This window comes from Pogoniulus pusillus, chromosome 27 (genome assembly GCF_015220805.1).
Source record: "Pogoniulus pusillus isolate bPogPus1 chromosome 27, bPogPus1.pri, whole genome shotgun sequence".
In the NCBI taxonomy this organism is placed as follows: domain Eukaryota; kingdom Metazoa; phylum Chordata; class Aves; order Piciformes; family Lybiidae; genus Pogoniulus; species Pogoniulus pusillus.
In genome coordinates this window covers 15,303,713-15,320,930 of record NC_087290.1, presented here as the reverse complement: position 1 = coordinate 15,320,930, position 17,218 = coordinate 15,303,713, and the positions used below count along the sequence as shown (strand labels likewise).

General features: G+C 42.3%; 1 protein-coding gene across 6 annotated transcripts in view; it reads left to right on the top strand.

Annotated features, from left to right (window-relative positions):
• Positions 1–17,218, top strand: part of MPPED1 (metallophosphoesterase domain containing 1) — a 70,149-nt gene that overhangs the window by 33,319 nt on the left and 19,612 nt on the right. For all 6 annotated transcript variants that reach the window (XM_064165900.1, XM_064165902.1, XM_064165903.1 and 3 more), the window contains one exon: positions 5,079–5,300. In XM_064165900.1, the coding sequence (XP_064021970.1) occupies positions 5,079–5,300 (222 nt within the window). The remainder of the gene's footprint in view (positions 1–5,078; positions 5,301–17,218) is intronic.

Below are 17,218 nucleotides of genomic sequence, written 5' to 3'. Positions count from 1 at the left end.
CCAAGATTAGTGGAAAGGTATTAGAGCAGAGTTAAGAGGAAGTGAATAGATCCAGTGTGGAATCCCCACCAGAGTGGGAGAGATTATTTACATTTTGGCTCTTTATCCCTCTTGGGTCTTGTAATGCAGGACAAGGGGGAATGGGTTTAAACTGGCAGAGTGGAGATTTAAACTAGATGTTAGGAAGAAGTTCTTTACAGTGAGGGTGGTGAGACACTGGCACAGGTTGGCCAGGGAGGTTGCAGAACACCTCCAGGGAGGGAGCACCAAGGCCAGGTTGGATAAGGCCTTGGGCAATCTGTTCTAGTGGGAGGTGTCTCTGCCTATGGCAGGGGGTTGGATGATCTTTGAGGTCACTTCCAACCTAAACCATTCCATGATTCTCAGTAAACCAATGAGTTACACAGACTTAATCATATTTTTCTTTTCACAAGCAATGATCTAATTTATCTCATTAAAAAGTCCCAATTAGCCTCAAACCAGCACACAGGCACTGTAAAATTTCTGTTTGTTTTCCAGTGTAGACTTAGAGAAACCCACCATCATATAAGGTGGAGGGGACTCTCTGGAGGTCGACTCCAACCTCCTCTTCAAAGCAGGCATAGTTAGAGCAGGCTGCTCAGAATCTGGTCCATTTGAATTTAGAATACCTCCAAGCGTGGAGATTTCTCAACTGCTCTGAGTACCTCTTCCACTTTTTGAGCACACTCATGCTAAAATTCATTCCTCTTACTGTGTTCCCACTTGTGTCAGTTGCTCTTGGATCTACATGCACCTCTGGAAAGAACCTAACTGTTACTAGTAACAGCCAGGGTGTCCTTTGCTGTCTTTCTTGGAAAGACACTACTGAGTCTTGTTGAATAAAGTTAATCCATCCTAGGTGCAGGACTTTGCATTTGCATGTGAGGTAATTTACAAGGTTCCTGCCAGCCCATCCAGTGCTTTGCCTTATCCACAGAGACAGTTAACTCCTTGCAGAAGGCAATTGCATTAGTCAGGTATGGTTTACTTTTGTTACATCAGTGTTGGCTGGCTTCAGTCACTTTCTTGACCTTCATGTCCATGGTAGATAATTTCATGGGAGATGTGTTCTATAATTTTCCCAAGCCTGCTGTGAGACTTTGTGGTCTGTAGTTCCCCATGTTCCTCTTCTTGCCTTTCTTGAGGACATTTGCCTTTTCCCAGCCATTGGGAACTTCTCCCCCTAACTTCTCAAAGGTGATAACCTCTGATAGATGACAGTTGGCAGGCTTCCATTGCAGCACTCCAGTCAGGTGAGCTATCTCACCATGTTGCCATAACTGTATGCTCTTGGAGAGGTTGGTCCTAGCCAAGGACCAGCCAAGGCTTCAGACTGTGCTGTAGTCTGTGCCTAGGTTTTGAATTCCATGTGTTTGTGCTGGAAGGGCACAGTGGCATAAGAAAATAGAGGACAGTTTAAATAATAACATACAAAAAAGGAAAAGTACAAAGTTGTAGATCAGAAGCAGGAAAGAATTGCTGCTTTAAGGTAGTTTTCAGGTAAATACTGATCAGATATTGCTAGTGTTATGTGGATCTTAGTAGTATAGAAGGCATTTGAAACATCCAGCATTTCTCAGGATTGTGCTGACACACCATGTTGGACTGTAGTCCTGCTGCACTAACATGGTGTTGGTCCCTCTGAGGTCAGTGGTAGGAGGGCCATGCTTCAGTGCAAAGAGATGTTTACCACTGAGTGTTGATGGCATGTGGACTACAAGTGAGCATTGGTAAGCATGAATCACACTGGGAGCAGATGGGAAAGTTGTAATCACTGTTGTGGTCTAGTAGCTAAGGGTCTTCATCTGTAGTTGCTTGGCTGATGTCTTACACATATACAGCAGCGCCCAGCCAAGAACAGAGTTTCAAAGATCTGTCCCTGAGGCTGACTTTGCACTTCAAGAGCACTTGGAGTAAAAAGTGAAGCATGTTAGAAACCCTTCTAAGGAATAACATTTTAAAAAGTGTTAAATTAACATGCAAGCAGCAAAAAAATACCCCTTCGACAAAAAAATTAAGATTTAAAGGGTGGAAAGGGCTTTTTGGAGACAATGAAAGAGGTTTAGTGAGTTGCTGCAAGGGAAAAAACCTGAGCTGCAAACTCATCAAAAACCTCAATTGTTAATTGGAAAGCTGACAGACCTGTAACTGCAGCAGTGCTTCTGGCTGCCACTGTAATAAATGTAATTGTACATTTAGGATAACTTGCTGATTTGCCTAAGTAACACCCACAGACAGCAACACGACATAAATACATTAGTGGAAGCAACAACTATAACCAGCTCGTGCAAGTTCTTGGTGGTTAGATGGATGGATCAGATGAGCTGGAAAAGATTTAGGCAACGGACCAGAAATGGAGTTGTTAACAATATTGCAGCATACAGGCTCTCTTGATTTTCCTGTTTCCCAGGAGTGCTTTAAAGCTCAGAGATACCCCTACTTTGTGAGCATGCAAGTTAACTTTTTTAACTTGCATGTAAGTGTGCACATAACTGGAAAAACTGTAGAGGTACATCTGCAAGACATTCCATTTCAGAAGCAGAATAAAGACAGCATTTCCATCTCAAGTATTCTTTTGGGTAAATAACTGAGTGTGATGGTTTGGGTGTTCCCTGCCCCCCCCCACTTTAGAAATCACCCAGACTAGACTCAGCCGGCTCTGGAAATATGAATGAAGCTTATATTTACAGCTAGCACAATATACAAGCAGATATTTACAGTATAGACAGTTACATACAGAGATAGACAAGGTAAAAAAAGTAATACAGAAACACAACAGCCCTCCCAGAAACCTGAGTCCCCAGGAGGGGCTCTCAGCTGCCCCTTCACCTTCCCCCTACCCCTCTCAACCTTACCCCAGTCCCAAGGAAGAATAGAGGTTTGGCCAGGGGGTTAGGAGGCAAAGTGGATTAGTCCAAAATGGAGGATGAGGTTAGAGAGATGCAGCTCAGCCAGCAGCCCAAGTGAGAGTGATGCCGAGTGTGTTATCTATGTTTTTATACATCTTAGCAAGCCTTTGAGGGAAGTAGACATCACCCTTGTTTTCCTTTCACAGCCTGCAATCTAGTTCTTCTCACCAAAACATTCTAGCCTGCTTCAAACTAGCACACTGAGTCTCTGCACACAGTTATAAATACCTGAAAAGAGTTTCTGTTGACAAATATTCAGAGGCACATATGTATTGAGGCCACAGGAAAGGCTGCTCTCTGTACAATCAGTTTTCCTCATCCAGGTGTTACAAGCATCTGAAGTGTACATTTCAGAGTCACCCAGATGTTTTCATGTGGCAGATAGTTGGTTTAGCCATGTTGCATGGCCTAGGGGCTAGCATTGTTTTCTGTCTTCTGTTTCTGTAATGCAGTTACATTTCATTTTTAAGTCCTACTCATGTCAGCTTTTGCCACTGCATATTGACTGGTGGTTTACATTCCCTAAATAACCTACCCCTACATTTGCCATAGAAGTCATCACTAAAGGTGTCTGTGTTATCAACAATGCTGTGCAAGGTGGGTCTCATTTTCAGTTAACTTAATTCTGTACTCAGCACTGGTCAGGCCACACCTTGAGTACTGTGTCCAGTTTTGGGCCCCTCAATTCAAAGGAGATGTTGAGGTGCTGCAAGTTGTCCGAAGAAGGGCAATGAAGCTGGTAGAAGGCCTGGAACACAAACCCTATGAGGAGAGGCTGAGGGAGCTGGGGTTGTTTAACCTGGAGAAGAGGAGGCTCAGGGCTGACTTCATTGCTGTCTACAACTGCCTGAAGGGAGGTTGTGGCCAGGTGGGGGTTGGTCTCTTCTCCCAGACAACCAGTAATAGAACAAGGGGACACAGTCTCAAGTTGTGCTGGGGGAAGTGTAGGCTGGATGTTAGGAGGAAGTTCTTCCCAGAGAGAGAGATTTGCATTGGAATGGGCTGCCCAGGGAGGTGGTGGAGTCACCATCCCTGGAGGTGTTCAAGCAAAGCCTGGATGAGGCACTTAGTGCCATGGTCTAGATGACTGGCTAGGACTGGGTGCTAGGTTGGACTGGATGATCGTGGAGGTCTCTTCCAACCTGGTTGATTCTATGATTCTTTTGCTCCCAGTCTCCTCCTCTGACTTTCTTCATTCCAATGCAAAAGCAGACTAGTGCAGAAGCAGAGCTAATGAATGCAGCCTTCCACCATTTCTATCTGCTTCATTTCAGATATACTGAAAAGGTTTGCTTTTTGGGACGGGCAATGTCTGCTCTTAAGGGCACAATCCAGTTGATGACCAAGTGTGAAGTTAGGGGGAAGGTTTCTGTTGCAGTGCTGCTCTTGGGAAGAACCCACACATGTGGGCATATATACATATATATATATTCTTGCCTTCAGCTGGAGGTTCTTGTAGGGTTTTTCACTAAATACAGGTTGTAAAATATTCTTGAACATGAGTCACTTTAAATTATAGTCCACGGATCTAAGGAAGTCAGTGAGAAAATGGAGCAGGAAAAAAATATGGGATAGAGGCAAACTGTGAAAGTTCTCTGTGGGATGTGGAATTTTGATGGCTAAAACAAATCCTTGTCTCACTTGAAGGCTTGATTTTAAATGTCAGTGCAAAGAGGACAACAGATCCTTTTGGCTGACCCAAGTTCTGAGCCTGTAAGACCTCCTGAGTACAAGCTGGTAAGGACCACAGCTCTGGGAGAAGAGAGCTGACAGTTTCTGAAGCGTTACAGCCAACCTTCTTTGAATCCTAATTTCTGTCAAAGAGTAATCATCACTGTCACAGTAAGTGATACTTGCAGCACAAATGGCAATTAACTAGAAGTAAATAGTGGAGCAGAAGTCTGCAGACTGGTTTTTAAGGCTGATGAGTTGAAAAGTAGTTTCAACACATTAATGCTAAGCATGCTGAATCCTACTCTGCCCTGAAAGAGACAGAAATGTCATTTACCTGAAATCAGGTAATTGCCAGGAATTACAGTAACATGTAGTAAGGTTATGCTCAGTTGTTTGAATAGTTTGTGTCTGCTTTCTTGAATCTGATTTTTTCATAAAACAAGTAATTTGTTTGGTTTTCACTGTTTTAGGTAGCCTGCCCTATGAATACAAGATTGTGATCGCAGGAAATCATGAATTGACCTTTGACCAGGAATTCATGGCTGACTTAATCAAGCAGGACTTTTACTATTTCCCTTCTGTCTCTAAGCTGAAGCCAGAAAGCTATGAAAACGTGCAGTCTCTTCTAACAAACTGCATCTACCTTCAAGACTCTGAAGTGACGGTGAGGGGATTCAGAATATATGGCTCCCCTTGGTAAGCAGCTTTTGAAGTGTGCATAAAAAATACTGTTGATTGCTGTCACATCAGCCATTTCATCTGCATCAGCTATATTTGGCTGTTTTAGGAAGAAAAGTCATACTCACTTTATGATAAAGTTTTTAATGCTTTCTTGTGATGGATCATTCCTGTGGCAAAATAATGTGCTTGTACTATGGGCATTGTTAACCAAAATGTGACGGGAGAAGAGAGCTTGCTCTTTTAGGCTCTCTACCAGGAGCAGTTCTCTGACACAGTCCTTGCAAGGTTTTTGGTGTCATAGAGTAGGTTTGGTGTACTTAGTGGGAGAGGTGGATTTTACTGCAAAGGCACATTCTTGTGACAGTTTCCACACCCCAGGCAATGGTTAAGGTTCATTAGTGCACACAGTAGTCATTTAACACAGCAAGCTTGTGAGGTGTTTCATGGATTTCACAGGATGTTAGGGGTTGGAAGGGACCTCTATAGATCATTGAGTCCAATCCCCCTGCCAGAGCAGGACCAGAGAATCTAGCTCAGGTCACACAGGAACACATCCAGACAGGGCTTGAAAGTCTCCAGAGAAGGAGACTCCACAATCTGTCTGGGCAGCCTGTTCCAGTGCTCTGTGACCCTTACAGTCAAGTTCTTCCTCATGTTTAGATGGAACTTCCTGTGCTGTAGTTTATACCCATTGCTGCTTGTCCTGTTACAAGGTGCAACTGAGAAGAGTTTGTCCCTTCCTTCATGACCCCCACCCCTCATCTACTTATAAACATGGATTAGATGCCCTCTAAATCTTCTCTTCACTGGGCCAAAAAGCCCCACAACCCTCAGCCACTCCTCACAGGGCAACCTGTTCTTTTGCTCTCCTCCATAGAGAACACCTAGAACTCCTTGACAGTATTGGGAATAGATGGGCTTTGGCTTCCTGACCTCCACCTTAGACCCTTGTATGTGCTGCTTCTGTGTCTCTTACTGATGTTACATTACTCCTATAGATTCATAGAATAGAATCATGAATCAGAGAATGGCCTGGGTTGGAAGGGACCTCCAAAGATCATCTAGTCCAAGCCCCTCTGCAGTAAGCAAGGACATCCTCAACTATGTTATTTCCATCAACAGGACTGGGAATTGGGTCTTTTGTGAGCATTTGGTAGACACCTACAATAAGTAAAAAATTCTTTTAAAAGGCAGGTTTGCAAAGGAATCTGTTATTCTTCCTTTTAAAATCACATCAGGGTGGAATGTAGCAAACAAGTTGTCAGACCTGATGCATACTCCCCAACGTGAATTTTCAGTGTGAATAAACTGTGAAATCTCTTGGATTTTTAATTTTTTCATTTATTTTTAAATGAAAATTGGCATTTTCCCACTTGGTTACTTGAGATGGGTGTTAATTTTCTCTGAGCTTACTATTCTACATTTGTCTGCATTAAATAGCTTCCCTCTTCCATGCACCCTTCTCTCTTTCCCTTTTAGATCTTCTGATCTGTTTTGTTTTTTTAACCTCCCCACCTGCTGTGTTGTTGTTCATCCTCCTCTTGTATCTACTGTGTATTCAATCAATGTTTAATTTACTTCCTTTTCCAAAATATTAGGGAAGATATTGGATGGTATTAGTCCCAATATTAACTTTTGAGAAATGCCACTTGGCATCTCTTCCCATTTTGATGTTCAACTGTAAATACTGTAATTATGTTCTGTTTACAATATGTCTGGCAACTTCACATCTTCATTGCAATATTCGTCACCAGGCACCATATTTCCAGTGTCAGTAATCATTTTCAAGGCAGTAAAGTACCAAAAGTCTCATTAAAGTCTCAATAGAGTAAATTAAAGCAAAATGCTTTCTAAAGTAGCACTAACTAGGGGCTAAAGGAAACCATTAAAACTTTCTGTGTATGATTAGAACTATTAAAAGACCCAAGCAAACCCTCTTGAGAAAACTTTTGTTCACCCACTAACCCATAAATAACATTTGCTTAAAGTCAGAACCTGCTTCACTCCCTTTGTGTGCTAGTCCTCTGATTTTGTACAAGTTGTAGAAAGCTATCTGGCATGACCAGAAAAAAAGATTGCTTTCCAACTTGTATGTACTGAGCTTCCACATCTTTCACAGTGTTGCAGACTCATCTCCCATCCTCTTATGCTCCTGGAAGATGACTGTGTTATGGTCCTTTGAAGGTCTTTGATTACTCCATATGGGAGAAAGTCATGATGAAAGTCTTCCAGTCAGAATATTTTGGGTTTGTTTGGGGGTTTTTTTTGCTTGTTATTATGCCCTGCTGAATGAAGTTTCCATGTTAATTAATGTCATGTCCAGTGGAAACAGCAAGAATAACAATAATGGCAATAAGAAGTCACTCTTCATTATTCTGTCACACAGCAGATGCAGAAGTAACAGAAGTCACATCAGGCAGCCCACCAGTTAGAAAACTTAAAGAGTGAGGAACAGCTATTTTATGTGAGTTAAACTAGCTGCCTGCTAGGCTGAAGGCTGTAGTACAGGTCTGTGCCTACTGATCCCTACTGTTCCTTAACATTTCTTTTTGTTTCTGTGCTTCATTCACTCTGAAAAGAGAAGTTCATCATAGCCTTTCTGGGAAATCTGTCTCACTTTCTTTCTGTGTCACACTAATGTGATTTCTAGAAAACTGCAGAACTCCAGTGAGTATCCATGGTCAATCTTTATTTGCCCTTTTGTCATGAAACCAGTCCTTTAGAAGCTGCTTATGAACCTAGTCAGGACTTAAAAATGCTGGAGTTAACATCTCAGAACTCACTAAGAAAAGTAAATTTCAGGTAGTTGCATGCTTAGTATCCTAAATCAATTTTCCAGCCTTGAAAACATGCATCTGGCTTTTTGGATGGATGTGTTTAATTGGAGAACTCCCAATTACAGTTGATATTGGTTGCCCACACATGACTGTTTAATGAGAAGGTGAAAGACTGAGGCCCAGGTCCTGACATTTCCATTTGTGGTTACAGCCTGTCCTGTCTTACTTCACTCTATAAAAAGAAGTACAAGCTAGAGCTATCTCTCCATTATAAAACAGGCTAATCAATAGCTGCAAATCACTTTGGGAACACTGGGTTGAAGTCTGAGTGAATGAGTGCCAGCCAGTGTTAGCTTACTATATTTGTTTGTATCCATCTGTGTTTTTATGTGTGACCTGCACACAATTAAATAGTACTTCTGCTTAAGATGTTCTAGTTGCAGAGTAAACCATGAGAGCTTGATAGGTTTGCCTAAGATGTAAGTCTCTAAGACTGCTTAGGAACATACCATTTGTGTGTGGTTAGATATTTTCAGTATCACCTGGGTATTTTGACTTCTATTATTTAATCTAAAACTCAGTGGTTATTTGTAATTATGTAGAAGAAATGGGACAGTTCTTTTCCCTTTCTCCTCAGAAACCAATGCTCTGGCTTCTTGCCTCCAAAGGCAATTTTTCATTGATGTTGCACCCCTGCCTCAGTTTTGTAGAAAAGTTATGCTGGGGGAGGTCTAAGCTGGATGTTAGGAGGAAGTTGTTGGCAGAGAGAGTGATTGGCATTGGAATGGGCTGCCCAGGGAGGTTGTGAAGGGAGCTGCCATGCCTGGAGGTGTTCAAGAAAAGCCTGGATGAGGCATTTAGTGCCATGGTCTAGTTGAGTGGCTAGGGCTGGGTGCTATGTTGGACTGGATGATCTTGGAGGTCTCTTCCAAACTGGCTGATTGTATGGTTCTATGAAAAGATGTACATCTGCAGAAGAGCAGGTATTCTCTGTGTATGCACCAATATTGTGGAATGTGACAGGAATTCCAGTGGCACTTTCTATTAAAAGGTAGATTATGGTGCAGTAATGATAGGATAAGAGTACATGTTTCATTTGATATAGCAAGAGAAATGCAAGTGGCAGCATGAAAGCTTCTTCCTAGCCACTGATTTCCAGACTTCTTCTAAGCAGCTGTACACAACTGCAGGAGAAATCTTTGGTCCTGTTTTCAACCAGGCATGCAAGGTGGCAGGAGGGCTCTGTATGTTTTTCAGTGTTGTTTTATTTCATTTTGTACAGTGCAGGAAAGGAAAGGACAATAAAAGCCTTCTTCCAAACCAGAAGACAGTTTCATTATTCTAAGTGACATATTGGCCTGGAGAGCTTAAAGGAGTGCTTTAGCATGAGGTTGCCTCCAGACTCATTATCCAGAGTGGATTTTTGCTTGGCTTTGACTATTGGGAGGGATCTATTCCTATAAAGCAGAACTTCATTGTGATTTTTGCAGAGTTACAGTTTTTCTCTAGTGTCTATGTATTCTCATTTCCTCCTTCATTCTTTTGTTAGAGGCCATCTGGAACTTCAGAAACTTCATTTCCCAGTCAGTGAAAATGTGAGAGCAAAGATCAGTATCAGCCTGGAAAGACCTTTTTGACAATTTGTTCTGAAGTGACAGATGCCTCGGGCTGGACTTCTCCTGGGGTTTTGTAGCTTTGCTCCAATGGAACATTGATTAGGTTGTGTCCCCTACATGTTTTACATGGGCCACCAGCTCTTGTACAACATGGGAAGGAAGTTTCAGAAGTTAGGAGTGTGGATGTGAGGAGTGTTTGGCTTTTTCCTCTTCACTGAGTTTAGCGTTCTGGGTAGGGGTCTTTCAATGAGCTCTGGCTATGTCACATAACATGGCTTAACTGCTTCTACTGTAAGGCATCAACTTGTAGGTTGCTTTAGTGAGCATCAGCTCAAAGCATCCCACTTCAGTGTAAAGGCTGGAAATCTGTTGCAACCTTTACTTTGTGCACTGCAGCTATCAATGCTATTCCAGCATGCAGCTGATTGTCTTTACTAAACCACTGTGATCAGTATATATAGCTTATAGCCTGTGGGTGGTAGCTACCATCTAATTGTTATTTTCTTGTCTCATTTGTTTGTTCATCACAAATTAGCAGTGTGCCCAGGTGGCCAGGAGAGCCAATGACATCCTGGCTTGGGTTAGAAATGCTGTGTCCAGCAGGAGTAGGGAGGGGATCGTTTCCTTGTACTCAGCACTGGTGAGGCCACAACTCGAGTACTGGGTGTGTTTAAAGGTTCTTTAGATACGGTGCTCAGGGGTATGGTTTAGGGGTGAACTCTGTAAAGTAGGGTTATTGGTTGGATTTGGTGATCCCCAGGGTCTTTTCCAACCTGAGTAATTCTGTGATTCCTCAGATCATAGAATGGTTTAGGTTGGAAGGGACCTCAAAGATCATCCAGTTCCAACCCCTGCCATAGACAGGGACACCTCCCACTAGAACAGGTTGCTCAAGGCCTCATCCAGCCTGACCTTCAACACCTCCAGGGAGAGAGCATCCACAGCCTCCCTGGGCAACCTGTGCCAGTGTCTCACCACCCTCACTCTAAGAACTTCTTCCTAACATCTAGTCCAAATCTCTCCTCTTCCAGTTTAAACCCTTTATTCCTCATCCTGTCATTAGAAGGCCCTGTAAATAGTCCCTCTCCAACCTTCTTGTAGGTACCCTTCAGGTACTGGAAGGTCTCCTGGAAGCCTTCTCTTCTCCAGGCTGCAGAGCCCCAACTCTTGTAGCCTGTCCTGTCGCTACTCTGTGTGTGCGCACGCACTTGGCATAGACAGACTGGTAATCTCCACCTGCAACTGGCATAGTTTTAAAGAGCATGCAGAGGGCAAAGTCAGGCAGACTTAGTTTTGTTCCACACAAACCCCTGGCCACCCATACCCTAGGTCTCTGTTTCAGTTCTTTCCACCTTCATCATTTCAAGAACAGCTGTAGTAGTCTCTTTTATTCCATTCCTCACTGAACTCAGTTTCCATCAGTAAAATAACATAGCAAAGATTTGTACATTAATTTTGTGAGAGGGACATGCTTTCATTTTGCCAATGATGGATTAGTCACCTAATGTTTACTTTCCCAGACCTTGTACAAATCTTTGCAGTCATTGAGGTGAAGATCAATTAAAAGGAAACTGTATTAAATTAAAATACTGACTTCATTTAACATAATACACCTCCTAAGCTGGGAGTGTGGCTTCCAGATAGAGCAGCAGCTGTGCAAGATGTTACATTGCAGGCTTCATTCACTGTAAAACTCCCAGAAAATGGTAACTTCTGCCTCAAATTGACCATTCTGATGCTTAGTTCTTATGATTTCTTTCAAATCTGAAAAAGCTGTGCAGTGCCTTGCACGTAACTAAAATATATAGGCAGTCCAAAATTCGTGTTATTGGACAAAACCATACTGCTCCTCTTATGTTTTCATCTTTCTGTAGCCTCACTTGGTTGAGAGATAAAAATACAAACCAGCAAATTGCTGTACTGTTTTCTCAAGCTGTAAAATACCTCTCTAGAAGCCTTAAAAACCTCAGGTGAAGCAGATTTTTGAGCAAGTGGCTTGTTTTCATGTCTGGCTCTGTCAGTGCTGTAGTTTTGAATGGATGGATGTGGGAATGTTGGATATGGAAATGCTGGATGTGGACATATTAGTGCTGGGTTTTGGTTGCTTGGAAATCTGTTCTAAATATGGTGAATGTTCCCAGATTTTTAAAGCTGGGAACTATTTGGGACTGTTTCAATTACTGACTTTGAGGCAGGTAATATAAGGGAGTCATTTAGGTAGGCTGACACAGTTGTTGAAGAAAATGAGAACCATGAATGGGAATAACAGATTTCACTTGTTATTTAGAATAGAGGCATCTCAAGTTCCAGGAATTTTGAGGAGAAGGTTGGCAGCTAAGCCTAGCTGATGCATTGTGAAAAACCATGGGCATTACTGAGGTTAGAAGGCTGAAGAAGTTTCATTTCAGGCATTCAGTAAAACGCAGGTGAGATGTGACAGATGCGTAAGAAATAGCAATGCCTTTAGAAGAGAGAAAGCAAAATCCATCATCCTGCTAAAATGTATTAATTAACACAGGCACAGAGGTGCAGGTTTAATTGTTTTGTAATAGAATGCTGGAGTGATATTTTTATTTCCTCTCCCATACTTCTCAGAAGCCATTTTCTGTTTTGGAAAGCACTGCTCCTGAAAACACTTAAACTCACTAAACGCTGTAGTTTAGTTTGCAGCATATGGAAGATAAGAATGTGTTTTTTTTTTTTCCCCTGCAAAATTATTTGGGCCCCTTAAATTCAGCTGTTCAAGGAAGGTGCTGTGGAGAAATGCAAGATACTGAACTGCTGAAGTGTGAACACAAACCCTATGAGGAGAGACTGAGGGAGCTGGGGTTGTTTAGCCTGGAGAAGAGGAGGCTCAGGGCTGACCTCATTGCTGTCTACAACTACCTGAAGGGAGGTTGTAGCCAGGTAGGGCTTAGTCTCTGCTGCCAGGCAGCCAGCAACAGAACAAGGGGACACAGTCTCAAGTTGTGCTGGGGGAAGTATAGGTTGGATGTTAGGAGGAAATTCTTCACAGAGAGAGTGATTGGCATTGGAATGGGCTGCCCAGGGAGGTGGTGGAGTCACTGTCCCTGGAGATGTTCAAGAAAAGGCTGGATGAGGCATTTAGTGCCATGGTCTGGTTGACTGGACAGGGCTGGATGGTAGGTTGGACTGGATGATCTTGGAGGTCTCTTCCAACCTGGTTGATTCTATGATTCTATGAAAGTGAGACTTAGGAGTACGCTCTGGCTCTTTTAACATCAGAAATAGATCACCAGCTCATTTTTGTTCTCAATTTTTCCTTTCTTTTTTTTTTTTAGCTAATGGCACTTTGATAGAATTGGTACATTTCATGTGCTAAACACATTTTGGAAAGCATTTTTTTAATGCAACTGGGAAATGCAGGAAGTCTGAGTCTCATTCAGTAGGCATTAGGTATACAGGTGCTATTGCTCCTGTGAGCAGTCGTCACCGATTCAGGAGAGGTCTTTTTAATGAGCACTGCAGTACAAATTAAGTGACTGAAATGAATTAGCAAGAGTCATTAACATTGCTGAAAACAATTTGTGTATGGAACAAAACAGAAAGCTTCCTCACACTCCAGGTGAATTTTCTCTAGCATGTTAAGGAAGCACAGTTAGTATTAACTAATTAAACTCTGCAATAGGAATGTAAGCAAATTAAAATGGAAACTGAAATAGACTTACTGTAGCCCATAACTACCATCAAAGTCAGACCAGTGCCATGAATTCTAATTATTGTGTCCTTCTAAGAAATGGCTATTTTTTCATGTCCCACAAGATGAGTTTTAAGACACAGCTGTGTAGAATATCCTTTTCCTTCTCTTTTCTTGTTAACAGACATTCCAGAAAATGCTCTCAAATGAAGTTTCTTCCCAACATTACCTGCAGCTGAGTAGTTCAGTCCTAGAATAGCCACAGTAGGGAAAACCAGTGAGTCAACTTTCATAGAATCACAGAATGGTTTAGGTTGGAAGGGACCTCAAAGATCTTCTAGTTGCAACCATAGGCAGGGACACCTCCCACTAGAACAGGTTGCTCAAGGCCTCATCCAACCTGGCCTTGAACACCTCCAGGGAGGGAGCAGCCACAACCTGCCTGGGAAACCTGTGCCAGTGTCTCACCACCCTCACTGCAAAGAACTTCTTCCTAACATCTAGTTTAAATATGCCCTCTGCCAGTTTAAACCCATTCCTCCTCATCCTTTCATTACATGACCTTGTCAGTAGTACCTCCCCAGATACTGGAAGGCCACTCTGAGGTTTCCTCAAAGCCTTCTCTTCTCCTGTTCTTTATTTCTGTGTGCTTGCATGTTAGGAATATGAAGCAATCCTCTAGCACATTTCACAGTGACCTCTTCTAGAGTGAGCTTAAACAGTTACTGAAGCCAAAGATGCTTTGCATCCGCTCTCCATTGTGTCTGGAGCAGTGTGGAGGACATTGCACTGCCTGTGCCTGCAGGAACTCTGAATCCAGACGAGAAGTTAGGTTGATTTCTCATAATCCTATTGGGCAAGGCTAGTTTCTGGTAATAGCTGAACATGTTGTAGTTCTATTTGTGATTGGGGATATGCATTTACTCATTTTGTTTCAATGTTGCTGGCTTTAGTTAAATTTGAGAGCAGTCAAAAAAAGCTACTGCTTTAGTTTAATTAGCCTGGTAGCAAAAAATCCTTTCTGGGCAGTAATTATTAGTTGCATGTTATTAAAAGGAAATAGTTCACATTCAGTTACTTAGCAGAAATAATTGAATCTTCTGATCCAGTAAAATAGCTCACTTTGGATTCAGCTGGTTTTTAATTTAAGACATATAGAAGAGGAGACCTGTAATCTCACTACAGGGAATTGACTTCACTTTCCTGCACTTCATAAACCACATAAAGAAATTGCAATCCCCCACAGCAGTTTTCTCTTTATTTTTCACATTGGGAGGAAAGTTTAGTTTTATGAGACAGAGCTGAATGCAAAGTTTGAAGTGCTTTTGTTGTTGTCGTGGCGGTGCTGGTTTTTTCTGGAACAAAAAGCACTAGCAGCACTCTCTGTAGTCTGGGCTGTATTCTCAGACAGCAGCAATTTCAGGATGTTTCAAAGATGTAAACACAGTTGGGTACTGAGATGAGCCCTTTGGCGATGTTCCAAGAGAAACACAAACAGCTAACTAGTTTGGAGCAGATCTACATGGGGCTGATTCTCAACTGGAGTAAGCAGAGCTTTTGAGCTCCTTACACCTGCTGAGAATCAGCCTCCCTGCTTCATGGTGCCTTGTATGTATGCACTTGCCCGAGCTTTTTACACACGAAACGAGTGAGTATAGAGTGATTCATAGAATCAGAGAATGGTTTAGGTTGGAAGGGACCTCAAAGGTCATCTAGTGTCAACCCCCTGCCATAGGCAGGGACACCTCCCACTAGAACAGGTCACTCAAGGCCTCATCCAGCCTGGCCTTGAGCACCTCCAGGGAGGGAGCATCCACAAGCTCTCTGGGCAACCTGTGCCAGTGTCTCACCACCCTCACTCAAAGAACTTCTTCCTAACATCTAGTCTAAATCTCCCCTCTTCCAGTTTAAACCCATTAGTCCTTATCCTGTCATTACAAGACCTTGTCAATAGTCCCTCCCCACCATTCCTATAGGCCCTCTTCAGATACTTCAAGGCCACTCCAAGGTCTCCTCAAAGCCTTCTCTTCTCCAAGCTGCAGAGCCCTAACTCTCATAGCCTGTCCTCATAGCAGAGCTGCTGCAGCCCTCCGAGCATCTTTGTGGCCTCCTCTGGACTCACTCCAACAGTTCTATGTCCTTTTCTTGCTGGGGGCTCCAGAACTGTACACAGTACTCCAGGTACACAATAAATCAAGAAGTAGATGGTGACATTACATTGTGCTCTACATGAAGAACTGTAAGTAGAGCCTAGGACTATTTTCTTCCCTAGTGAAAAAGTAAGTTTGAACCAATATTACAGCACAAAGGCTCTCCCCCTGTGTGCATCAGGTATTGCTCACTGTGTAGTTTACATCTGATAAGGAGGTTTAGTGGTTTGTTTTGGTTTTTTTTCAGGTTGTTTCAGAATTCCTAGCTAGGTGAACAGCATCCAAGTGTTAAAACTGTAACTTTTTGGTACAGCAAGTTTTTGCAGTAGCTGGTTTCCACTGTATTGTGGGGTGAAATCCAGGACTGCAGGAAAACATGAATTTGAAATTTAGGATTGCTTGGATCTGGTTGGCTTCAGGTAGAAACATGACATATGTGCTTTTTCAAACAAGAACTAACTTCATCCATTACTAGATTGGAAGTTTTAAAAAGAACATACTTTATACATATATGCACATGTGCTCTATTGATTTATTAGCTTTAGGAGTGTTTTCGTGCTTCTTTAGCTTAAAATGGCCTTGGGTTTTCCAAGGAAAAGTAGTTAAAACCCCCAAAAGTCAGGAAAGACAGAAAAGAGCTGGTGGACAGTCCATAGGGACTAATTACTCCTGGTATTTTGAGAAAAATAATATAAACCTCAGGAATTACTAAACTGAACAGTGGCTGCTGTGAGAGCCTTTTGTGTTGATTCTCAATGCACCTGTTACACACCCTACATATTTTAGTCATACTTCATCTGGGAGAGTCCCTCAAGAAGTAAGACGCCACAAGTGTAGTGTCTCCATGTGAAGGGATGTTCCATCTCTTCAGTTAGCAAACTTCTGCAGTCTTAGAGGAGCACACTAAACACTACCTAGCTGGATTTTTGGAAGAACATGCTTTTTCTTTAGCTGTCTGTCCAGCTGATAGTGAAAACCTGTTAAGATGCCATGCATAGATGGGGCTCAAATTGTACTCCCTTACAGATTGGCCCATTCGTGGCAAATGCTACGTTTAAATCAGGGTGGTGACTGTACTATGGACACAAGGGTTGCTGGCTCTGCTCTTAACCCTTCTTCTTTCTATGACTATCATCTGCCATAGAGTCAGCCAGGTTGGAAGCTCATCCAGTCTAACCTAGCACCCAGGCCTGTCCAGTCAACCAGACCACAGCACTAAGTGCCTCATCCATTTTTCTCTTGAACACCTCCAGGGACGGTGACTCCACCACCTCCCTGGGCAGTTGGTATCTGATAAGCTGTGCCTATATTTTTAAATGTGGAGAATCAGACTGAGGGAACAGACTGAGACAAGAGGAACTTAAAACCTGTATTAAATATCTAAGATCATGCTGAAAGTTGATGCAGTTCTATGTCTGTGCCCTCAGCGTTGAATCTCTCGGCTAATTATGCCAGGTTAGCTTCTGTGTGTGTTTAGTTGGTTTGTTTTGTAATTAAAAAGATAGATCAGATGGGATATTGTCACTGCTTCCCAGCAGAAGGAAATAAACTGTTTGCATTTGGTGTTGGCATGTTTAAAATTCAGTTTTTCATTAATTTTTCTCCTTACCTGTTATCTTCCATTTTCTTGTTATGAAGATAAAGTAGATTTCATTTTATTTTTCATTGTTTTAGGACAGATTTAATGTTTAGAAATGATCAGATCCCATTAGTCACAGCTCATTCTTTCGTT